General features: G+C 40.9%; 1 protein-coding gene across 1 annotated transcript in view; it reads right to left on the bottom strand.

Annotated features, from left to right (window-relative positions):
• Positions 1 to 1021: 1021 nt before the first annotated feature.
• Positions 1022 to 26531, bottom strand: part of SUCLG1 (succinate-CoA ligase GDP/ADP-forming subunit alpha) — a 31296-nt gene continuing 5786 nt past the window's right edge. Inside the window, exons 2-9 of the mRNA XM_045884661.3 lie at positions 21838 to 21941; positions 16242 to 16358; positions 12689 to 12901; positions 12480 to 12537; positions 9660 to 9743; positions 7564 to 7715; positions 2795 to 2983; positions 1022 to 1258 (exon numbers count right to left, since the gene is read on the bottom strand). Coding sequence (XP_045740617.1) covers positions 1232 to 1258; positions 2795 to 2983; positions 7564 to 7715; positions 9660 to 9743; positions 12480 to 12537; positions 12689 to 12901; positions 16242 to 16358; positions 21838 to 21941 — 944 coding nt within the window. The 3' untranslated portion in view covers positions 1022 to 1231. The remainder of the gene's footprint in view (positions 1259 to 2794; positions 2984 to 7563; positions 7716 to 9659; positions 9744 to 12479; positions 12538 to 12688; positions 12902 to 16241; positions 16359 to 21837; positions 21942 to 26531) is intronic.

Below are 26531 nucleotides of genomic sequence, written 5' to 3'. Positions count from 1 at the left end.
CCTGCGGGATGGGGGTCATTGTCCCCACTTTCAAGATGAGGAAACAGCTGTGAGCAGGAACTAAAGACTATCTGCCCCAAAGCCCATCACCCTGTGTCCCGTGGTCCAGGCAGAATCTTTTTGTGCCTGACACCTGCTATCTGTGCCCTCAGCAGCCTGGGCATGCTCATGGGAGCTCCAAAAGCACCTCTGTCCCCCCAGCCCCCCAAAATCTCCTCCAGCCCCTCCCAGGGCTCACTGCCCCAAAGACCCAGCGTTCCTTCACCTCCTCAAAGTGAGCTCTTCCCCTCTCCCTGCCTTTGCCTGGGCGCTCGGCCTGCTGCGTGGCTGGTACCTTCTCAGCCTCCAGGTCCCAGCTCATAGCCCCTCCCCAGGAAGGCCTCCCCAAACAGTCTTTCTTCAGGGCTTCTCCCTAATACAATGTTTGTTTCCTTCAGGGCAGTTACACAATGTGAGAATATCCACTGGAATTGGTTCTTGTTAACAAGCTCCCTTTTAAACCGAAGTAGAATGGCTAACCGCTTTCCTGGGGTTTTTGCAGCAGATGTCTTAAATCTCAAGCAAAGAAAAGCAGGCTCTGGATGGGGAAGGGGAGAGAACCACAGAAGAACACAGAACCTCTGCAGAACCACAGAAAAACACAGCATTACTGAAAACCTTCCATTTCTCGATTGAAGCACAGGTGAGCTTCTGCCTGGAATCCCGCCGGGGCCGCGAGGCCGGTGGTGTGGACAACAATTAAGTTGCCTTACTACACGCTCCAACCCTCCAAACTGCCCTGCAAGATAGTGCCGCACACAGACACGTGGGAAAACCGATTCAAAGGGGAAGTGAAGTCACTCTACGCCTGAGATCATTAGACCACTGCCATACTGACATTTTTACAGCCTCGTTCTCTCCAGAGTTTTGTTACAATGTTCTCTGCAGAGCCCATTAAAACCCGCACAACACCCCCCCCTCCATTTCTCCCACTCTCCCTCCGCCCCCCCTCGTCGAAACAATAAAAAGCTCCAAGAGCATATTCAAATCAAACGGTAGGTTTACTGGCTGTGTGTTACACGATGAGGTGGAGACATCCCGATGTTGGACATTCTGAGCCTTGTTTTGACTTCGTGCTACTGACAAAGCAGCGACAGGTACCCAGGCTGACAGTGAGGGACAAGAGGAGCAAATCGCTGCTGCCACACATTTCCATAATCCCGCCACAGGTTTAGGGAACTTCTTTTCTCTTTCATAGCATCTTCCTCTTTTCGAACTCCTTCAGAAACAGGGAACAGAGAGGTGATAAAAAAGATTTAAGATTCAAATTACATTCTCGGTCAAAGTGATTCTGAAACATCTTATCTTTAGGACCCTTTGAACAACCAAAAATTACAGAAGTGAAATGGACCAGGATGAGGGTGCTTGAACACAACAGAAGAGCTTTCAAATTAGGCTGTGTCAGCTTGAATTTCACGAAACCAGAGGCAGAGCCTCAACTTTATGTTCCCCAAACACAGAGGCCGAGAGGCTTTGAACTGTACTTATTTTTCTACGGCAGTATTATTATTAAGAGCTGACAAACTTGACTACTTATGCAAACCCTTCAAGGCCACAAGTGAACCACACTGGCCTTTTTAATAAGGCAATGGAAATAGCTTTGCTTAGTTTCTCCAAGAAAGAGACTAAACGCAGATTCAGTTAAGATTTGAACAGAATGTCAAGCACCTCAGAAATATCTGAAAAGGAAACACTAGTGAAAATCACATCTCTCCAGATTGTCATCAGACTACAACTGAAGTGTAGTTGCCTGCTGCCACTTACTGGAGCAAAATGGTAATGCACGTCTCCAAAGTGAGTGTAAGCATTTGCTTCCCCCCACTTTCCTGCCCCCAACCCCCTGACACACTCTCATTAACCACCCAGAACTGTGGCACATAGTGTCTTATTTCAAAAGACAGGATCATGCAAAGATTCAATAAAACAAGGAGCAAGGCAAGGGCGAAAAAGATTGAGCCAAAACATGGTTCCCTCCTGGGGATACAAATTTGTGCCTGTTCTCAACATGCCTATGTCTGGTTTTTGCTTTGCTTTTTTGTCAAAGCTATAACCATCATAAAAATAAAAAGAAAGAGAGCTTTAAACGATCACTTAAAGAGACAGGCTAAAACTCACTGCAAAGAGATTATAGAAGATACCGAGCCATTTAGAACATTTTAAACCATAATGTTCTATTAAAAAGGAAAAGCAAAGCAGATGGTTAAGAAGTCGCTCCTCCGACCTGCAAACAATGGCATCCCAACACAGCCAGGGCCAGAAGCTACAGGCTGGAAACCCCCACCCTCTTCTTTTGATCTCCCTTCCCCGCTCCCCATCAACTCCCTCATCATCCCGTTTTCATTTGTCACTCAGCCCCTCTCCCTAGAAACAGAAACCTATGGGGATCAGGGTAGCTTTATCTCAAAGGCCCTCAGTGAAAAAAAAGAAATGCAATGCCCTGCACTACCCCCAGATGGAATTCATGGCACTTATGGCCTCTGAAACACTTTCTTGTAGATCATATTTTGCCCCCCCACAAAAGAGCAAATTCCAAAGTTGAAAGAAGTAAGTTTTTAAAAATCAGAACGTTATTCCCGGTCATGCCCAATGAGGACCCTGGGACATGAAAGGAGCTGCTAGAGACTGCTAAGCTGCACAGCAGAAAGAAAGAAACAGTAAGACCCAGAATAAAGGACGAGGGTTTCTGGGCACCCAGTGTGGCCCCGCGCTACAAGGACTGTAACTTCAGAGCACTCGGGCCACTGTTACAGCTCACCTTGTAGATGGTGGTTCCCAGCTGGGCAGGAGACATGCTGACCACAACTCCCGCACTCTGCAGGGCCGAGATCTTCTCTTTGGCTCCACCTTTTCCTCCAGCAATAATCGCCCCTGCGTGACCCATTCTCCTGCCAGGAGGAGCAGTTAAACCAGCGATGAAGGACACCACAGGCTTGGCCTTGGGACCCTGGAAAGTGATATTTTAAACATTCTAATGAAGAAGTTGCCCAAAACTGGACTTCCAAATTCACAGCTCCGAAGGGAAATGCCAAATGGCCTGGGCAGGGCCCACCACTCATCCCCACTGAGAAAATCAACACACACGTGAAGCTATTATAATCGAAACCACTGACTGCATTCACCTTTGAGATGACTCAGCTTTTCATACGAACTCGGGAAAACAATCCTGAGCAAAGTTTTTGTCTATTTAGATATTAAACGTCAACTTCACTGGCCACAAGCTATTTTACAAATATATGTGTGGTTCTCCCGTTTGACAAACAAAAGCACACTTGAAAACATATGTTATGTAATTTGTGATAAGACTGAATTAAGACACTAGATGAGGTTGTTTTATTTCAACCTGATTTTATGTCTTAATTCATTATTAGTTTACCTATAATAAATATGCTAGAAGGAAAAGGTGAGGTGGGAAGGTATATTGGAAAAGATGCAGGACTGGAAGTCGCAGGACTGGAAGTCGCCAGATTCAATCTTCTGTTGGCTAAAGTTGACCTTGTCAAGGCACATCAGCTCTGTAAACCTCTGATTCCTCATCTATGAAATGAAATAGCTAAACCAGAATGATGGCCAAGGGTCCTTTCTCCTCTGAAGTTCTGTGAAGTCTAAGGAAGATCACGACTGGTTTTATTTAATAAGAATCCATTCTAATACACAACGTCTATGTAGATAAAGAGCACTGTACTAGATTCTGAGGTTAAAAATAAAAATCCACATAGGAAATATAAGGATTCCTGTGCTCTAGACTTAAAATACAGTCAAAGAAATAATATATTATCGATTAGTTAAGAAATACCAAAAAAGGGGCGCCCAGGTGGCTCAGTCGATTAAGCGACAGCCTTCGGCTCAGGTCACGATCCTGGAGTCCCTGGATCGAGTCCCGTATCGGGCTCCCTGCTCGGCGGGGAGTCTACTTCTCCCTCTGACCCTCCCCCCTCTCATGTGCTCTCTCTCTCCTCTCATCCGCTCTCTCAAATAAATAAATAAAATCTTTAAAAAAAGAAATACCAAAAAGTTTTTTGAATATATGGCTAAATTTCACAGTGAATGAAAATATCATGTTCATCATAGGAGTCCAGAGGCAGCAAGGTATCCAGAGAGGCCTGTACAAAGCAGAACTTGAACACAAATGGAACCTGAGTGCCTTCACTCAGGCACCATCACCTTCCCCTCAGCCAGCAATTCTCAAATCACTTGGTCTTAGAACCCCTTACACTCACAAAAATGATTGAGAATCCCAAAGAACTATTGTTTATGTAGATCATATCTGATATTTCCTGTATTAGAAATGAAAACTAAGAAATTATGTAAGCGTTCATTTAAAAATAAAAACTTAAAAACTATTCTAAAAAACATTCTAGTAAGAAGTGTGGTGTTATTTTACATTTTTGTAACTCCTGAATGTCAAATGTAACAAAAGGCAAATGGATTCTGGTATCTGCTTTTGCATTCAATCTATTACAGTATGTTATTTTGGCTGAACCAAGAGAAAATCTGGGCTCACACACATACATGGTTGGAAAAGGGGAAGAATTTTAATAACCTGTCAGATAATTGTGGATATTCTTCTTTGATACTACACCAACCTCTTCAAGTGGTAATTTCTTAAAGGTTAGTTGCAATGTTGGAATCTGACACCATAGCATTGAACTTTCTGTCCTTTGTTACTTTAAAATACATTGAATGGATCTTTTACTTATAATAATTTTGTAACATTCATTGGTCAGATGAAAAATATAGGTTACTGAGTTATGTATATCTTCTAATGCTGATACATTTCATTATTCAGTATCAACAAATGATAGTCATCATTATCAGGTTTAATCAAAGTCTTTAGTAGGAGGAAGTGATCAAGCTCAGTGGCAGAATCAACTTTCCCGAAATAGGAATATTCACTTGAAAGCTCAAATTTTATCACTGTCAACAAATACTGTGAGTTGTTTTCCTTGCTATGGCAGGTTCACTCTGTTCATTTCTGACAAAAGGTCTGCCAAATACCCCAGTCTGAACAACCAGTTTGTCTGCCAATCGTTCTTGAGAATAAAATTAGTGTTCCATAAAAAAAAAAAGCAGCTAGTTCAGCTCACTACTCAACTGGGAAGATGCTTTACTTCCCACTTCATCACAAAACACTGACTCATGGGTCAGGATTTAATAAAATTAATACTTTTTACTGCTTCATCAAGGATAGTCTTAAAGGATTTTGGTTTGGTTTGGTTTTTCTAACAGTATGTGCCAGCGAATGATCTAGAACAGTTGCTTCCACTGCCCAGACCTGTGTTACGGGGCCAGCATGCCAGGGTCTGCTTGGTCTGACACTGCTTACCCCAGCCTCATCTCCCACCATTCCTCCTGCTCGTCTTCCAGTAATTCCAGGCTGCTCTGCCTGTTCCTCTGCAGAGAATGTTCCCCACCCTCCTTGGACACCTGGCCAATTTCTACTTAACTTTGAAACCTAGCTCAAGCCTCCTCTTCCCCCATAAACCTTTCTGACTCTTCCTCCCACAGTCTCCACAAATGCCCTCGTGGTGGATCATCTTCTGTTCAGTGACGTCAGAGCTGTGCCTTTGACAAGTTCCTACTACTACACTAAGTACAGCAGCTGTAACTTACTTCCCGTGTGTTCCCCTCCTAAACTATGAATTCCCTAAACACAGGAACTATGTTCTCACTTATTTCTGTATGCCCAGCATCTACTGTGTACAGAATTAAAAAGAAAAAACTCTACAAGTCACTTATTCATTCACTCATGGGCCCTGGAGAGTTAGGAGCATGTCATATTTAAGTGGTACTAATTTCTACTTGTCCCTGTCTCCATACTCAGAAAAGGAATACTGCACTAGAAGGAAATAAGATTTTGATAAACCTAGAATGTCAGAGAAGTTTATATTCTGTCCTATTAACAAAGAAGAGTCACTTGAAATTCTTTAAGCAGAGAAAAATACAATGAAAAAGACTATGAAGAAGTATGGTCTGAAAATAGGATACAGAAATGATGAGAAACAGACCAGTTAGGATGACGTCAGTATAGTCCGAGCAGAGGCCCAGGGCTGGTGACCCTTTTCCTGAACCCCTGCCATCCGACTCCTGCTCCCTCCATGGTGCAATGGAGACGTCGGGCCGACCTGGGATGGATCCCACCCTTAGTTCATTTGCTGTATACCTACCACTGGCAAGTTAGTAACCTCTCTGTGCCAGTCGCCTTATTCATAAAAGGACAAAAGCATCTTACTCAAAGAGTCAAGATTAGACAACACCACTTTTACAAATAAGTATTGTCATTATAATGATAATAATAATAAAAATAGTAATGGTGGCAGCAGATAACATTACTGAGTTTTCACTCTGTGCCAGGTACTGTGCTAAGTGTTTTATGTCGTCTGTTCAACCTAGAATCTTGTACACAGTAGGTTCTTAATAAAAATTCATCTGATAAGAACTAACCAGGAATAGGAAATCATGTGCCAAATGAAATAAAATGTATATACTTAGCTTTCCCCACTAAATTCTAAGCTATTCAAGGGATCCAGAGTTGGGCCTAAATACATTTTAAAATTCACTTGAAACATAGCATAATGTCACATTAACCTAAATCTTTCCTAAAAAGAAGTCAATTTTTACTTACATTTCAAACTTTACAACTTTTCTGAATTTAACAGACTCTAGTAACATTTCACCCCAAACTTCTGACGATCTACATTATCCTTTCCTTATCCACCATTTACTGGTGTCTAATGTGCCAGGTGACTGGTCTGGGCACCAAGGTACCAGTTCCTGTTGTCCATGATACAGACTAGAGCGAGAGTTGGATATTAAGCATGCCTCGAAGAAGGAATAAGCAAGGGCAAGTGAGAATGAGAACAACTGGCAAGTCAGACATGGATGTGCAGAGGGCTAGGGAGGTGTGTAGGGACTGGAATATGATGCTAAGTCCACACTTTATCCTACATGTAATGGGAAACTGTTATGGTCTAAAACTAGGGGGTATGAGGTGCCCATGTCTGTGTTTCAGAAGGGCAGGTGATCTGGGTGGCCGTGAGCAGGATGGCCTGAGAGAGAAGGAGGGGGTGGTGGCTGAGGAACGGGAGTAGAGATTATCGAGAAGAAACTACTGACATGGTCCAGGGGAGAGAAGACGGCAGCTCAAACCAGAGCAGAGGGACGAATTACAGACGACGCTCTCAATCTCCACATACTACTGAGGACCGATCTTGGTAACTGAGTGGAAACAGGTGATGAGACAGAAGTAAAAGATGCTTCTGAGGTTTCTGCCTTGCAAACTACATGAAGTATGATGTTTATATCCAAGAATCACTCACACTTAAGGAACAGGCCACAGAAAGTAAATCCAGGGGAAAATTAAGATGAGAAGAAACAGGAGAAAAACCAAGAGGATAGAGAGGATGAAGACGGAACGGAGGCAATGTCAGGAGAGGAAGATTCAACAGTCGCACAGCAGTGACTGGCTCAGGAAGTGCCTATTGTATGTGAAGAGCTGTACCTTTCCAAACCCAAACCCAAACTTACTGAATTATGTTGCTTCAAAAATTCTGCAGCATTTTCTTCTGCATTACCACCAATTTCACCAATCAATATGATGCCTTCTGTGGCTGGATCATTCAGAAAGATTTCAAGGCAGTCAATAAAATCTGTGCCATTGAAAGGATCACCTCCAATGCCTGAAAAAGTCAAAGAGTATCACCACCAGCTGAAAATTTAAGGATGAACCAGAAAAATTAGGCCAAGAAATGTTGTTTCAACCCATTTCTTATTTTGCCTCCCCCTCTCACCAATGTTTTAAAATGTATCATCACTCTTGTATTTAACATTTTAAAAAAAACACAAAGTGCTACATTTATTTCTGTTTCTCATTATTACATGAATGCTAAATGGTGGTTGATTTTGGATATTCACAACGACAACCTTCTTTTTGTTTTAGCTCTTTTATCAAGTTTCTTTCCTCCCATGAAATTATTCCCAAACAACTCTTTTAAAATGGGCGTTTTAAGAAAAACTGCGTTCATGTTGCAAGCAAACAAGCAAGATTTTCTCTTCTCTGATTAAACATTTCATGAATGTCTTTGCACAAAGTAACTATTAGATGAGGCGCATTGCAGAGAAACCACACACAAGTTTTTAAGACACAAGTCCCAATGAGGGACAGAGTTGAGGGTGCATTGACCCCTCTTCCCTTAGATCCAGGGTGAGTGATGACCACAAACACAAACATTTAAGGACAAGTACTTGGATAGTAAAGGAAATGCTCCCAACAGACTGGCTGCCACTTTTTTTTGTTTTTTTTTTTACATTATAAAGCTGCCCTCTGAGTGCAGCCGGCTGCGCACCAGTCTCATATTTTTACATTATAAACTTACTGAAGGCAGGATTGATTTCCTACTTTTTTTTCCTACTTTTCAGTGCACCTCTGAAGAACGAAGTTGAGGAAGAGAAGCAGCATTTGAGTGCCAACTGTGTGTCAAATACTACGCCCCAGCGCACGTTAGACCTGCCATTTCCTAATTCTTCCAGCCTCTCTGTGAAATGGGCATTAGTATTAACAATTTACAAATTAAAAACAGAAGCTGGGGAATATGAATTTTGCAATTCTGTTTCAAACCTTTTCTTATTCTCCATCACACTAAGTTACTTTGTCGCTAAGGCTGCGCTTTGTACATCAGTCATTAAGCATCTGCCTTCAGCTCAGGTCATGATCCCGGGGTCCTGGGATCGAGCCCTGCATCGGGCTCCCTGCTCGGCGGGAGGCCTGCTTCTCCCTCTCCCACTCCCCCTGTTTGTGTTCCCTCTCTCGCTGCGTCTCTGTCAAATAAATAAATAAAATCTTTAAAAAAAAAAATGTACATAGAGAAGCTCAATTACTATTTCCAATATTGATTTTAGGGTTCTGAATCCTAATAAAAATAGTCCAGGGCTTGATTTTATAATTTATTATGAAAAGCTATTTTTGAAAGGCTTTTAAAAGTTATTCTAAAAATTTCAAGAAATATTTAGAAAAATGAGAAATCTGCCTTGCATCTAGCAACAAATACTAAAATTATTTTAAAATGTAAAACCTTTTTACTTTTAAAAGTGATAGGCAATATAATGTGGCAAAAAGAGAAGTTCTGGGGAGCTCAACCGTCGTCAACATAGATTTTTTCTCATGAATAAAGCTATAGTAGGACAACTTTTCAGCTCAGAGGTGCGTCAGAGGGTTGCCTTAAGAATGAGATGACAAATGGCAAAGAATTCAGTTACTGGGAGGCACTGAATGATAGCTTATAATGATAACAAAATGATAATTATAGTAACCAAAGCCCTAATGTGATGAACCATTTCTTCACAATAAGTGAAGGAAGTGATGTTTTCAGGCACCAAGGTTCTTCAGGGGTCACGTGTCCCACGATGCTTGTTCCTCAACATGCCAGTCAAACCTTGGACCATGAATCTTTAAAATATACGGTGGTGCTTCACACTCAAACTAATTAAATTTAAGATCATAACATCTTTTTTTAATAAAATGATTATCAAAACCTCTTGTAAATAACCAAAACAATAATTATTACTGTACTCATTCAATGAAGATACTGCATTATAATAGAATGATTCAATCAAAAATCCCTCACCAACGCACAAAGACTGCCCCAATCCAACTTGTGTCGTTTGATGAACCGCTTCGTAAGTCAGGGTGCCAGATCTGGACACAATACCTTAAAGGAAGAGAATTTAAAAATAACAGATTGTGTTCATATCATAGACTATCATGTTACAGATACAAATACATAAAAAAATCCATTCCACAATTTGTCATCCAAATCAACAAGTGTATGATCAGTGCATAAGTACCTAACTTCTCACCATGAATTCGGGTATATGTAACCAGATTCTCTGCACCCATTGGTCAAATAGAAAGATGTGTGTGTATCCTGGCACTGCTAGACAGTACCCTATAAACACTGTTTGATTGCTCTCTTAGATTAACTTCACCAGACAGCGGGGGCTGTCACTCAGTGAGGACTGCTCGTTCCACACGGAACCCTGCTCCGACTCCGCAGCCCAGCACAGTGCCAGCCTACCTCTCCAGACTTGTTTCCCATTATTTCCCTACCCTAGTGAAACCAATTTATTTCCCGATTAGTCACATTGGTTCTGCCTAAAACAGAGCCCCTCACCTCCTCAAATGCCACTTTCCTTTGAAGTCTTTCCTGATTCCTCAAACACAAATACTGTTCTCTCATCATCCGGTTCAGTAAGAGACCACCAATGGTGTTTAAGATTCTGTGTCTTCCTTGCTATACTATAACCTCCAGGGACTTAAACAAGACTGCTTCCCCCACTCCTGTGTTCCCAGTATTGAACACAGATCCCACACAGAAGCAGCTCAATACTGAAATGGCTCAAAACTGAAAACCCTTCAATGGAGTACAACCTTCCTCTTAAGCAGACCTAATTTCAAGAATTTTAAGGCCATTCAATCACTGGACCCTAATTCATGACAAATGACAATCACTACCACCATCTCCCATCTATCTCATTCATCAGTTTTTCCTTAATTCTCCGAGCTTTCTTTCCATCTACATACTGTCTCCTTACTACAGTCCTTCCTCTGTGGGACCTTTCATAACTGAGAAGGTTGGGTAGTTAATACCTACCTACCTACGTACTCATACATTTAGCTTTGTTTAAACAAAGTATAGTTGGCAATTTCTTAGTTGTACATCTTGTGTACGATTGTCTAGTCTCCTTTCCACTCCTCCTACTTGATTCTTGTGGTACGACTGTGGTCTAAGGTGTCCACTCAACATCCTAGATTACTCAGAAAAACAACTATTTGATTTATTCTAGTCTGGTGATGGATCAGTATAATAACAAGTGAATACTAACACCAGGATGTTATCATTCTTTTAAGGGGCTTTCATCTGATTATATAAATGATATGTAAATTACATAATTGTAAACTACATACACTGAAGGTAATGAAAGTTGTGTTTTTAGGGTAGATTACTCCTGTCATTCTTAAAGTATATATAGTATAAAAGGTTATCACTTAAAAATACCCATCACAAGGACACTTCTGCTTCTGAAAAGTAGAAGTATTTTCCTTTATTCTTCCTGTTAAGTACAACTAAAAGCCCTGGGCATTATATATAAAATAAATACAAGAAATCACTAAGAGATGAAGAAGGCAAAGTGGCTAGGGACCTCGAGACTCGAGGAATGATACACTGGTGAGCCCCTTGGGTTTTCTTTTGCCTCATGCATCCCAGATATGGAGTGAAAGAAGCTAGCATCCCAGACGCTGAACTGACTGAGCCACCCAGGTGCCCCAAAACAGAAAACTTTTGAGACAAGAACCACTCTATATCAACTGAACACTACAGAAAATAACTGTGCCTCCACCCTCACTCCCATGGGCAAAGGCCAAAAGGGTCTCCTAGACTTCCACATTTAGGAGGCTGCACTGAGGTACCCTAACATGCCAGCCAGATTGGTGAAAGAGAAGGCCAAGTAGGCAGTCAGGACTTTCATCTATGCCCGCTGATAATGAGTTCCTCTTCACCCCCACAATGTTAATTTGGTTATTTCCTCAAGCAACTAAACAAGTAGCAGAATTTTCACAAGACATTTTGAGAAAGTCTGTAATATCCTAGAGGGCAAACTCATTTGAAGACAGGATTATAGAAATCAACAATAAAAAGACAACCCAATAAAAAAATGTGCAAAAACCTGAACCGCTAATTCACAAAAGAAGATATATAGATAGCCAATAAGCACATGAGACAGTGCTCTACATCATTAGTTATCAGGGAAACTCAAATGAAAACCATGAGACACCATTTCACTTCTAGCAGAATGGCTAAAATTAAAGACTGAGAATACTGTTTGTGAAGATGTAGACTGGAACTTTCATACACTGATGGTGGAAATGTAAAATGAATAGCCACTTCGTAGAAAAAGTTGCACATACTTCAAACCTATGACTTACTGATTCTATTCCTAAGTATTTTACCCAAGAGAAATGAACATGTGTCCACAGAAAGACCTATACACAAATGTCACCTTAGCCTTACTCATAAGGATCCAAACCTGGAAACAACCCAAATGTTTGGACAAATGGTGACAGAATCACACAATAGAATATTACTTAACAGTAAAATGAAATGAACTATTGATACATGCAAACACATGGAAGAATCCACAGCATGCTGAGCAGGAAAAGAATCTTTAAAAACTCCAAAAAATAGCTTCATTGACTCTGCAGAATTTTTATGGATTCTTAATCCCCTCCAATTCAGGATACAGAACTGATTCACTACAGAATTCCCTGGTAAATTCCACTACAGTTAATTAAAATGAATTAGATTTGCACAGTCACAAATTCTCTTGGTGAATTTTGAGCTTAGAGCAAAGAATTTTTTTTTTTAATCTATAAGAAAAATACTCACCAATTCTTCCTTTCTTGTGAATATGGCCAGGCATAATGCCGATTTTGCATTCTCCAGGCTGAAGGAAAGGAAATCACAGTTTCAGAAAAGTGAAAAAAACACACAACAACCAGTAACTAGTAGGTCATGCACACAAACACACTTGGACTGATTCAAAGCTACTTAGGCTTGTGAAAGCCTAAATCCAGGCCTGTTTTTGTGACACTTACATTGATGATTCCAGGGCAGTTAGGCCCGATCAGCCTCGTCTTTCCCTGGCGCAGCAGTTTGTGCTTGACCCGTACCATGTCCTGCTGTGGGATACCTTCAGTAATGCACACGACCAAGGGCACTTCCGCCTCGACGGCTTCATTGATGGCAGCAGCAGCGAAAGGAGGAGGAACATAAATGACAGAAGCTGTCGCTCCTGTCTCTTGTTTGGCCTGAAACCATGAAGCCCTTCATTATGGGTTACGTTGTAAACACTGTAAAATGCATTCAGTACCATGATTTTAATAATGTCTTGGGATCAGGAAAGGGCACCACCAGGAGACACTGGATGTCTTCATTCTTCCCATTAGCAAGTTTACTGCACTGTCAGAAAAGAGCAGAACCAAGCTGGGCCTCCCCTCTGCCCCCCACTCCGTGGACTGCCACTCTGAATTGAAAGGTTCCCTCAGATGACATGACGGGATGTCAGGAAAGCTGAAAGCACTGCCTGATTTGCGTTTGTGTCCTCTCCTTCCTGTGGCCATGTTTTGTTTTGTTGCCCTACAAGACACTGTATCACCTACTCAGTACCAAAGACCCTATACCTCCCAGGGAGAAAAGAGATGAGTAAGCCGCTGAGCCTCAGAACTCAGCTCTCAAACACCCCTTCAAAACATATCATGCTTGAGGGGCGCCTGGGTGGCTCAGTTGGTTGAGCAACTGCCTTCGGCTCAGGTCATGATCCCGGAGTCCCGGGATCGAGTCCCACATCGGGCTCCCTGCTCGGCGGGAAGCCTGCTTCTCCCTCTCCCACTCCCCCTGCTTGTGTTCCCTCTCTCGCTGTGTCTCTCTCTGTCAAATAAATAAATAAAAATAAATAAAAAATAAAAAAATAAAAAAAAAAAAAACATATCATGCTTGATAAATATGATCAAGAGACGTCAAAAATGATGTGGTTTTTACGCTCACAATTTTTACTCTAAATGCATGTTAATTAAAAATAAATACAAATGCATAAATGGCCATAGAATGAGGTGGTGGGCCAAATAGGGTCTACTCTACATTACCCCCCACAAATGCAAAACACTTAAAGACCATCAGTTTGACCATGGTTCTCTCCGTGGTCTCCACATACCCTCCACATGTATCAATACAATGTCTCCTACCCACCTCTATGTGTGGTCACATCCCTTCCAATGTAATGGAAGCTCCTTGAAGACTGAGATTGTCAGTGATCTCTGACTCTCCAAGAGAGAGAGTACCTGTTTTCTGAGCGGCCCTGCAAGAGGGCTCAAGACAGGTCCTGTTAAGGCCTCACCACAACCCTGTATGCTTAGTATCCCCATCTACAAATCAAGATGCTGTGGCCAAAAGACAGTAAATAACTTACACAAGGTCACATAGCTAGGAAGTGAGTGACAGAGCCAAGATTCAGATCTAAGTATCTCTGATTCCCAAGTGTCTGTTCTTTTCAGTGACAGCAGGCTGCCTCCCTATAAACGTTAAAATACAACTTAATCAAGATATAAATCAAAACCGTTTGGAAGGCTATGTCATGGGATTTTACAATGGATAGAGATACTAAGCTATAGAGCATACAGGTACAACTAGAAGGGGCAGAAATAAAAAAAGACAGTGACTTTCAGAATCATCCCTGAATGACTCCCCACATCCCCAGAGACCGAGGAGCTTTCTCTATCTCCTAATAAAAAACGGCATCTTGACACTGACAGAAGAACAGTCAAAGGATGCTGACAGATCATCAACAAACAATGCCAGGGGTTAAAAATAATTTTTTAAAAAACTCTGTTCAAGGTGGTAACACAGAAGGGGGTACCAAAACAAACAAACAAACAAACAAAAAAAAAAACACCTAGCTTCGAAACAAAAGGAGTCAGATCATAGGCATGTAGGTATTTTTTTGGAAAATACATCCTGCAGTTTTCTACCTCTTAAGGCTACAAATACTGCCAGAAGCCGACTATGACAGCAGGGTGTGTGCTAACAAGCGATACAGGATGAAAAGTATCCATTCTACTCATTCAGAAAGCTCTTTCTAAGTGCTAAACAGGTGAGAAATATAGTATTTGTCAGAGAACTTACAAAATACTGCAAATGTTATATCTATTTATATCACGATGAATAATAAATGAGTTGCTTAGCAACAAAAACTTCCTTTAAAAGAAAGCAAAAAAGGCTCATGAAAAAGTCGTATCTACCTAGAGGAATTATGAAAGCAGCTCTTCTCTATATTTTGAGGTCATGAAGGCAGCCATAGGAGAACTTAAAGGGTGCAGGGAAACACCAAGAATTTAAAGCTAAAAGACTTTAAATGATTGTTTTACAAAACATACGATTTTAACTTTTTTTTTTCTCTTTAAAATACAGTACCCCTAAAACATACATACACACATATAGTACATGTTATTTTCAAGTTTAAAGTAAAATGAAAATTCCATATTTGAATATTTGTTTTCTCCTACATTTTAGAATCAAGAATACAAATTAACTTCAACTTGACATTAGTATTCCAAAAAAGGGATTAAGTCTATAAATTTGTACTTTTAAAAAAATGTGCTACTTTAAAACGTGCCTTAAAACTATGTTTAAGAAGAGGGGAGGGATACATCTTTTATCAATACATCAGTCCCAAGTACTAAGTTTATTTCCTAGATTCTTTTTTATTATATAGGCAAGATTTTATACCATAGTTTCTTTTATAATACTCTTATTTTTCTATATATTCATGCAAATGTAGAAAGAGAATGAAGGACTACACACGGAGCTTAAATGAGCTCTCTAGAAAGGTAAAATCTGAGACGTGGAAAGCACTACAAAATTTAACTTTACATACATTTACATCATCTGAGTTTTTACAATAAGCACATATTAATTTTGTAACATAGAATTAAAGTGTCATTCAAAATACTTTAAAAAGTATTAAGAGATCAACAATTTGGGGAAGAGACTAGGGCTCTGTGATTTGTCCATCTGACTTCACAGCTCAGTTTTTTTCAGGCAGGATCACCATCCTACTTACCCTGAGCCATGCTAAGTCTGCCACTTCGCAGCTATGAACTTTGGGCAGGACGCTTAACCTCTCTGCATTTGCAGTACCCTTGTCTTTAGAATGGGGACGAGGATAGCACCTGCACCTCAGGGGGTTGTGGGGAGGCCTGAATGAAGCAATGTCTATGAAGCACCTGGCACGGTGCCTGGCAAACAGCCCGTTCTCAGTCAGTGTTAGGGATGCTGACCTGTGCGCTGCTAACATCCTGGAAGAAGAAAGAGTAAGGGCAGGAGGAGCCAAATGGAAGCCAAGCTACAGCACTTCTCTTCACAGCTGATCTATGCCTATAAACAAAAGGACACAGGCGTGGGGAAGGCTTCCTGAGTCTGTGTGACTAAAATGAACCCAGAGGTTTTTACGTAGTGATTCAAACTTCTTTACGTTACTGGATTTTAAAATAGCAAGTGACTCTCCCAAAAGGGACACAATTAAGATCTCTATCCAAAGTAGGCTTGCTCTTCTCCTGCTTTTCTTTGCTTAGCAAACTCAGTACCATTCATTACCTCCTTCACAGTATTAAAGACTGGTAAGCCCAGATGTGTCTGGCCTCCTTTCCCTGGAGTGGTTCCTCCAACCAGCTGGGTGCCATAATCCAATGCCTGCTGGCTATGAAAGGTGCCCTACAGGGAAGAAACACAAGGCTCATGAGAAAAGACAGGCTGGGAAGCCTGAAGGCTATCTTCAGCAACTTGGAAAAGAAAAACAAATAGGTTAACTATTTCGCAGAATGTGATCGATACATATATCCAGCATTCCCAACAACTTGCTAAACCCAGCTTTGAACCTTGAAACAATATAATCCTCTGCAAAGCCAAAATAGGAGTGTTTTTTTTTTTAAAGGAGGATCTTTTTTCATTCCATTTTCAAATTTGGCTGATGGTCAGAAACACCCGTGTGTTTACTTAAAAAAAAACCTCCTTTTCACTGTTCCTCTGTCAACTCCTGATGTCCTTGCATCCCTCTTTTATGCAGTTTAAATCCATGGTCAGGCATTATAAACACACAGCAAGCCTGGCTCTCTCTCACTTCAACTTATACATCTGGCAAATCCACAGTCTTGGTTAAATCCAGTCCCCTACCTACTGATAAGACTGCACATGTGCAGCCAAGCAGAAGCTGGAGAAAAAACAGAACCCTGATAACTGGAAATCACTTTACTTATTTATTTTTTTAAAGATTTTATTTATTTATTTGAGAGAGGGAGAGCATAAGCTGGAGAGAGAGGCAGAGGGAGAAGCAGACTCCCCGCTGAGCAGGGAGCCCGATGCGGGGCTCAATCCCAGGACCCCGGGATCATGACCTGGGCCGAAGGCAGCTGATGAACCGACTAAGCCACCCAGGCGCCCTAACTGGTGTCACTTTAAATCAATGACCACTAATCTTAGGTGAGTTTTCAGTGCTGCCCAGCCAATATCCTGTAGTTCCCTATCCATTCACTCTCCCTCCTCAACCTTGGCACTACAGACATTTGGTCACATGGATTCGTTGTTATGGGAGGCTGTCCCGGGCTTTGTATGGTGTTTGGCAGCATCCCTGGCCCCTACTCAGTAGATTCCAGTACCATACCCTCCTCTCCACCCCAATCAGCTGTTGTGACAACCAAAAATGTCTCCATAAATTGAAAGAATATTTTTCACTAGGCTTCAAGGGCTCCACCTCCCCTGGTTTTCTTCTTCTCTTTCTCCCTCTCCTTAGACTTCTCTTTATCTAAATTTGTGCCCTTGGTGATCTCATCATAGCAATAAATATCATCCATATGGCGACCCATCCCATTCACACACACACACACACACACACACACACACCCATACCCAGCCTGGACCTTTGCCTTGAGCTCTAAACTCACACTGTCAATTGCCTACATCACATCTCCACTTGGAGAACTAGTAGGCATCTCAAACTTAATGTGCCCCAAACCAAATTCCTGATCACTCCTCTCCACACTCCACCCCATCTTGGTGAGTGGCAATTCCACTTCTAACAGGTGTTCAGACCAAAAACACTGAAGTCATCCTTGATTCTCTTTCTCTTATCTCACGTCAGATGCACTATTGCCCTACCTTCAAAATATAATTGACAATGTCTCAATCCCTTCTACTGCTACCACCTTGGTCTAAGTCATCATCAACTCTTGACAGAACATTGCCCCTGGCTCCCTTTCATCTATTCTCAACACAGCAGCCAGAGTGATCCTGTTAAAACATAAGCAAGATCATATCATTCCTCTGATCATAACTCTCCAGTGGTTTTCCACTTCGTTCACAGTAAAAGCCAAACTCCTTATACTGCCTCATAAGTCAATATTCAACCTACATCCTTATATCCAAACTCCTTACCTGCCTGGCCTCATTTACTCTTCTCCATTGCTCATTTCACTCCAGTCACACTGGCCTTATGGCTTCCACACACAACAGGCACATTCCTGCCTCACAGCCTTGCTGTCCCCTTTGCCTTGAATGCACTTCCCTTCATATCCACCTGCTTTACTCCCATATCTCCCTTAGATCTTGACTCAGGTCAGGCTTCCCCTGACCACCTGACATAAAATCCCCCCTTCCCCATCCTGAACACCACAACTCCACACACAGTCACACACTTCTATCTCTGGTTTATTTTTTCCATAGCATTTATACTTTCTGATATATCACATAATTTACTCATTGATTTTGTTGGTATGTTTCTCTCCCTCCCGCCACTAAAATGTAAATTCCACAAAAGCAGTGATTTCTGTCTACTTTGTTCACTGAGAGGTGGCACCTAACCCAATACATGACATACAGTAGACACTCAATAAGCAGTTGTTGAAACTGAATGGATCTATGTGGTCATTCTATAGATACCTAAAAATGCTGACCCAACTACTCAAGTTCTATTAAAGGCATAATAGTTGGGGATAAGAGGGACTTCAGAAATATCCTGATTCAACTTCTTCATTTTTCAAAATAGGAAACTTAGCCCCAAGCATGTTAACTAACTTGTCTAAAGTCAATGATGGAGTTTTGAAAAGAACCACAAGCCAATGCTCTCTCTTTAAGCAGTGCTATTCAAAGTGTAATCTGTAGACTCTTGCTGGTCTGCAGTGAGATAAACACAAGAAGAAAAAGAATAAAAAATTACAAAAAAAAAAAAAGGGGGGGGGCTCCTGGGTGGCTCAGTTGGTTAAGCGACTGCCTTCAGGTCAGGTCATGATCCTGGAGTCCCAGGATCGAGTCCCGCATCGGGCTCCCTGCTCGGCAGGGAGTCTGCTTCTCCCTCTGACCCTCCTCCCTCTCATGCTCTCTGTCTCTCATTCTCTCTCTCTCAAATAAATAAATAAAATCTTTAAAAAAAAAAAAAAGGGAGGGGGAAGAATAAAGAATGAAAAAACAAGAAGAGAAAAATTAATTAAAAAAACAAAAATAAAAGTGAGAATGTTTGCAAACTTTTTATAGCAATATGATATTGCTGCAACTTTTATTGTATTTTGCAAAAAATATTGATCTGCATTAGATTGGAAATTAAAAGCAAACAGACACCCAAATTGGTCTTTCACTCCAGACAGTTTGAGAAGCACTGACCTAGATCATTACTCTGTTAGATAAACTCAAATGGACCAATTTTTTAGTCCTAATATAAGGCTAAGCAAGGACAACATTTCCTGTTAGTAAGCTTATTTTCCTTATTTTTCCCATTATCACCATCCAGTTAAGAACAAAAATAGTTTTAGCAGCTCAAAGCCAGTACAAGAAATTCCACCCACTGGAAAATTTGCATTATTGAAATCTACTCCAAAATACAAATATTCCTCATTCATATGGGGAACAATGTATACACTGAATAAAAGAACTAACAAGACAAAATGTAGGTTTCCTATGAAGATAAACTCTAAATTTCAGACCTCATTGTTATCTCTATACTAATAGAATCTTAACTAACAAATCTGAGACAAGACTCCCAATTACTTAAAAAAAAAAAAAGTGAATGAGAAACAATGTACTTGCAGGTAACTGAAAGACACTGAAACCAACCTTGGATTTCAGTATTTAGGCAAACCATCACTTAATTCAGGAAGCAGAGACAGTTCCAAATATTGCTTACACCATGGACAATGGTTCTTTTAAAAAAAAGGTCAAAGGTTAAGATGTCACAGGATCATATAAAACTTAGCAAACAAATAAAAACGTCTTATATAATAAACTTATGTGGAGAATCTGGATTAATCAAACATTTGATTATATGCTAACACAATTAATATATAACCATAAGGGGATTGAATATGATTTTAATTGGCAGGGGAATGATAAAATGTACTTCAAATCTTAAATGAGCATCAACTTTCTTTAGAATATATAGATGTGGAAGTGATACTCATAAAATATATGGCTATCAAAATAAGTAAACCAATTTTACCTAGGAACAAAATTTCAAGGTTTTGCGTGTTTCCTTTTTTGTGGTGTGGATTTTTTTTTTTTTTTAAGATAGTAGAGGAATAGAAGAAGAAAGGTCTAGTTATTTCAGAAAAATAACACATTCTGGTGTCCAATTACTTCAGAAAAAAGTCAAAAAGTGAAAGGACATTTTATATGAAACAACCTAACCAAATTCATGCAAAAAAAAAAAAAAAAAAAAACCAACAACTATAGAATTTTAAAGCAATTTGTAAATACTTTAAAAACAAAAGCTACAGAAATTTGGATGTTTAGGGTATTAACCTATAAATCAAAGTTTGGAAAACAAAGGGTTTGGCCTGCCACTGATTTTAAAAACTGTTTTATTGGTATACAATCACGCCCATTTATTGACATATTGTCTATAGCTGCTTTTGCTGTTACAATGCTATTGGGTAGGTGACACCAACTGCATGCCTACTAAGCCTAACATTTACAGTCTAGTCCTTTTCCAGAATAAACTTGCAGACTCCTGCTCTAGATTACCAAAATACCACAGAATGGACATGACAGTTCTTTTAATTACAGAAAAATCATTAACTTTTAAATCACACAAAAACATAATTAACTTTTTATTTTGCCATGCTTTTTTTTAATAATGAAAGGGATACTCTGGGTTAAGTCTCATGGCTATCTTCTAATTGATTTGGTAGTATTCCTTTGTTTTAAAAAAATCTGCATCTATTTTGGTGGAACTACAAATCTGTCCAAATTTTTTTTTTTTTTAAGATTTTATTTATTTATTTGACAGAGAGAGACACAGCGAGAGAGGGAACACAAGCAGGGGAAGTGGGAGAGGAGAAGCAGGCTTCCCACTGAGCAGGGAGCCTGATGCGGGACTCGATCCCAGGACCCTGGGATCATGAGCTGAGCTGAAGGCAGTCGCTTAACCAACTGAGCCACCCAGGCGCCCTGTACAAATGTTTTAAAGGGTAACTTAGCCAAGCTGTTAAAATTTTAAATACACAGAACCTTGACATTCAATTTTTCTTTTATGAATCTATTTTATAGATTATATATAAATGTAGCATATACATTACAGCGTAAAATGATAGGAAGGAGGGAAAGGACACTCTTATGTTGCATTTTATTGTGGAATCACATTGCAAATATATTTAAAACTTAGCAAATTCTATGACATAAGCAGGGATAGGGAGAGACAATGAATATAAGTGAATGAGAACAAATTAAAATACTTCAGGCAATTTTGCCGGCTAGTCCCCTCAAAGACCATTTGCCTAGAGAGAGTATAAGGTGAGAAAAGTCAGTGAGCTGCTTCTTCTGCCTATCTCAGTTCTCATGAGCCTCCTCTGGGCTGCAGCATTTCCCCATACTGATCTTTGTTTAACTGGGCACGTTTTTGTAAAGCCATTTACTTTACCCAGTTTTTAATTAAACAAACAGTAATCTACTCCAAAGCTGGAGGAAAACCAGTGGTGGTGAACTTGCTGAAAAAGAGTGCTCCTGGGAAGGTATTTTCCAGGTAAGTTTAAACACAATTTTCATCTTACAGGCTATTACACTGAACCCCCTCCTAAGATACAAGTCCACTGCTATACTGTATACTTTTCTGCAACAATCATGTAACTTTTGTGATTATTAAAAAAATAGAAAATAGTTAAATGTTTCTGTACCTGCAATACGCATCTTTATAAAACATCTTGACACATACCTGTTTACCAGTGAAACCCTGGCAAATAACCTTCGTATTTTTATCAACATAGAGATGTTTCCGGGACGCTATATAGGAACAATGCCGAATTCCATTCTGTTGCACTGAAAAATAAAGAAAATATGACACATTATAATTTCTCCAAACTTCTAGACCACGAATTGAACTTAGTGACAAAAAAGAAAATCCTCTAATACAGGGGCTATCTTGTGATCATGGCAACTTCAGATGAGACACAAAGACTACAGAAATAGAGAAACAAAAAAAGACACCTTTCTATTCTCCAGACTCCCCTCTTTACTGAGAACCACAGTCTTGCAGCTTTTAAAGAAAAGCTTAAGTTTATAATTGTCATTCCTCAGAAGGAAAACTGGGGCCCAAACACACAAATGGTCCAAATTAAATCCAGGGACAGGAAACTAGGTATCACTTGTACCAACAATGTTTGCTAAATAGCCACATGTTTTTTCGTTTTTGTTTTTAAGATTTTATTTATTTATTTGACAGAGAGAGAGACAGCGAGAGAGGGAACACAAGCAGGGGGATTGGGAGAGGGAGAAGCAGGCTTCCGGCTGAGCAGGGAGCCCGATGCGGGGCTCGATCCCAGGACCCTGGGATCATGACCTGAGCCGAAGGCAGACGCTTAACGACTGAGCCACCCAGGCGCCCCTAGCCACATGTTTTGTCCATTTACTTAACCTTTTTTTTTTACGTTTATTTATTTTAGTAATCTCTACACCCAATGTGAGACTCGAACTCACAACCCCAAGATCAAGAGTCACATGCTCTTCTAAGCCAGGCAGGCACCCTTTACCCAACCTGTTTAAGTGCAACATCTGTAAGTAACAGGTGAGCTAAGAGGTACACTTTCTTAGGAGAACTTGTAAGAACTACTCTGTAATTCATTCCCTAAAATGATAATGTTAACATTAAATATTAAGATTAAATCTTAAGTCAGAGATAAAGCTTGTCTAATATATAATCCAAAGTTACTTAATTTGATTTCTTCTGATGTAAGACACCAGAACTTACATATAGATGAAACAGGGAAAATAAAATAAATAGATAAGGGAAAAACACGTAATAAATATCTTATTTTCAGCAACCTACCTCAATGAAAACTGAGAAATCTATGTAGTTATTAATACCTGCTCACTGTATTTCAAAAGTCAGTAGAAAGTAGGGCATAGATGTATTAAAATTGTGGGCTACTCTCTATTTTTAAACCTTCATTTCAGCCCCAACTTGCTGTCTCTTGGCCCATCCCTGGTCCTTTCCAAGTGTCAGGCTTTCCTCCTACCACTGAGGTAGCCCATAAAAGCTAGCTCCAGAAAAGAATGTCTTATCACATATTTGTCCAGGGTCCATTCATGCTTTCTGTCTTGAATCACTGCCTCATGCCCTCCTAAATCCTCAGAACTTAGGTCCCATAGTTGATTGTATCTGGCCCTCTGGGCATCTCTTGAGTTGTCTTCCACTCCCGTGTTGACATCAGCTTCTAACAACTTTGAATTTTGGAATCCCCTGTAGGGAAAAGACAGGCCAAGATTTCGCCCTTACCAACAGGAAGAGGAGTGTTCTGTGCGCACAGAGATCTGCTGGGTAACAGCCAGCTGCATTCTTGGACTAGATTATGCTGAACAAGGGGCCATGAGGGGGCCCTGGGGGTCAAGTCCTGCCACAGTGGGCACAGCTAAGCACCTGAACCTGGGACAGCAGACACTACAAAGGGAATTTGCAGCGTCAGGGCCCACCCTAGCCAGTGTTGTCACTTAAAGATCATTCTTGCCCGTGGCTCCTACTTCTCCCAGCTGGAGACCCACAACCGCTATACTTGTGGAGGTATTCCTGCTGCTATTCCTGGCAGAATCTGCTCCACCAGTCCTTCCCATTCCTAGAGTCTTCGATACATGGTCCATCTATCAGGAGTTTTCAGACAGGATAGTAGATTTGATTATAAGATCCAATTATAAGATATCTGGAGCCCACACTTGCTAAAAGGAAATCCTTGCTTTTTGAAGGTAAAGTTGGGCCTCCACAAGTATTCTTATACTCACTCTTAAGAAAGGAGCAATCAGACAGTTCACAGCTCCTTCCACAGGGGCAAGAGTGGCCTGTCACCCCGAGAAAAGACAGGTCTGCCTACATCCATAAAGCATGGCTCAAGAGCAGAACAACTAAGAGCACTCTCTTCTCCTACTCCTAACTCCAGACCTCCTAGATCAACCCTATGGAGCTCAGGACTTCACAACCCAAGATCTCTGGTGCCCATAAAAACTGCAGCAGGAAGTGTGATGATTAGCAATTCACCTTCCAGTTTCCTAGCCCTTTGGTACTGCTCAGCCTGCGCAGTGACCCTGACATTCTAAACCTCTGGGGAAGTCGATCTAGGGAAACTTGCCATGTTTATGTGTGTGCATGGGTGCACACATGTGCGTGTGATCACCCATCTACCATATAACCACAGGCTCACACAGATTTAGCTGCAGGTAAGCTAGAACTAATAGACTATCATCACCTTTGGGCCAAACCAAAAAAACTATATCCAAACATAAGAAATTCCTGATCATATTTAGTCCTGACAAGAAACCTATAGGATGCCAGACCAGGTATCACTGGTACCGAAATGAGAGAATGCTGGAATAATCAAGCACACATCCCAGTTCCTGGAGTTGTCATCATTCGTTTATCTAATCAACATCGGGGAACACCTATGCCAAACCACAATGCCAAGTATCAAGGATAAAGTGTTGAATAAGAGAGTCTCAGCCCTCAAGGAAATCGTAATCTACCTGAACTGACATGAAACAGGCCATAAGTGCACAGTGTGAAAAGAACTGTGGTAGGAATAGGCCTTGGACATTTGGGACAGATACACTCTCCTATTCCAAGTAAGTCTGTATATGTTGGGGGTGGGGGAGGGCTTGGGGGGTAGAGGGTCAGAGAGGGTAGGGTTAAGGGATGGATTCCTTACTGGGGCTATCTCTGAACTGAGCCCTAGACTTCCGGCAGTTCCCTCCTAAAATCCTTGATACTTGACTTCCAACCTCCTAAAGAAAGTAAAGAGGGTTGTACAGTTCCTGCCCATGGCTGTAATCTCTCCACAACTAAAAACTCTCTTTCACCTCTGCCCTCGTCCTAGCCCACGCAACCCAATTTGGCCCCAAATCAACTAAACTGACCCACCTGCACCTGTATGGTAAAGATCAACATGTCACAGAAGGTCCTAGATAAGGAACCAATTATATTCCTCTTTTTCTGAAACACTGCTCTAGGACATGTAGGTCAATTGAATGAGAAATGCTAGCAGTCAAAATGGCCTCTGAGGTATCTGCGTGGTTCAGTGGGTTAAGCATCCGCCTTTGGCTCAAGCCATAGTATCAGGGTCGGGATCTAGCCCATCGCTGGGCTCCCTGCTCAGTGGAATGTCTGCTTCTCCATCTCCCTCTCCCTCTGCCCCTCTCTCTCTAATAAATAAAATCTTTAAGGAAAAAAATGCCCTCTGAAACCCAGAGGAAAACCTACATCCATTTTTGTACATGCAAAGATCAGAGGTTTCCCTAAAAGTCTTAGAAAGATTGTACAGCCCTAAATGCTATTAGCAGTCCTACAAATGCCCTCTGAAACCCAAAGGAAAACCTGAGGCGCTCCAGCAAGCCATGATGGTACTCTATAATCACCACAAATGGCTCTTTTAGTTCCAGAAACTCGCCCCAGATGGTGTAAGGACCAGATGAACCTGCCCTATCTCTGGTCCTTACACCAAGCACACTCTCCCAGCTACCACGGCTGTGAGGAGGACCTAACTATACAGGCTGGCTGTCCACTATCATTCTCCTCACCTTAATTTCTGCCTCTTCTACAGCTTTAGGATGGAAATAACGCAAAATACGCTTCTATTCCAAGTCAAACCCACCAAATTCTAAGTTACTTGTATCATTTTCCTCATTCTTCCCTACTTTATAATATCCAAGGTCCAGAATCAGAGGTTGGAGGCTCCCCAAGAAAGCAGCCTCTCAACCCCACCCCTGCACCTCTTCACCTTCCCTCCCACAATCCCACCGCTCTCTTTCATGTGGGCTGGTAGAGTGCAAACTACTAGCTGCTGTAAACATTAAATCTGTCAGACCAGCTCTGAATTTTCTTTCCCTACTTGATTTCCTCTCCACCCAAACCAAATGCCTTAAGCAATGAAAAATAGCCTCTTCCACTTCTGCTGAAGGATGCAAAGTGGTTTACACTACAAATCTTCAATTATCTGTCCACTGCTAAAAGATGCTCAATCATATTTTGGTTTTAAATACAAACCTGACTCTATGATAAAACTACCAAGTAACTAGAATAAGTTATTCTGTAAAGTTAAAATCAAGAACAAAGGGCATATAATAGTGGTCAAACTATCTTGTAAATATCTTTCACATTTCAATGACAGAGTCATTGTACTCAACAATTCCCTGAGAATTTCACTGGCATTAATTCATGTAAGTTCACATTTAAGTAAAACATTGCACAGTGAGGAATCCTTAAATCTTCACATGACATTCATGACTTGTGAATATAATGGGGGGTGTTTAGGGGATCTGAGATTAAGAATGGAACCTGCAAACCCTCCCATGTGGTATATAATACTTATGCCACACACTGTATGTGGACGGTTGCACACATTTTGTTACTTTGTTAACTGCATTATTTCT

The sequence above is a fragment of the Mirounga angustirostris genome, unplaced genomic scaffold, assembly GCF_029215605.1.
Source record: "Mirounga angustirostris isolate CCGP_5_RB_7025 unplaced genomic scaffold, mMirAng1.0.hap1 SCAF_10, whole genome shotgun sequence".
In the NCBI taxonomy this organism is placed as follows: domain Eukaryota; kingdom Metazoa; phylum Chordata; class Mammalia; order Carnivora; family Phocidae; genus Mirounga; species Mirounga angustirostris.
This window is presented reverse-complemented; position numbering and strand designations above follow the sequence as displayed.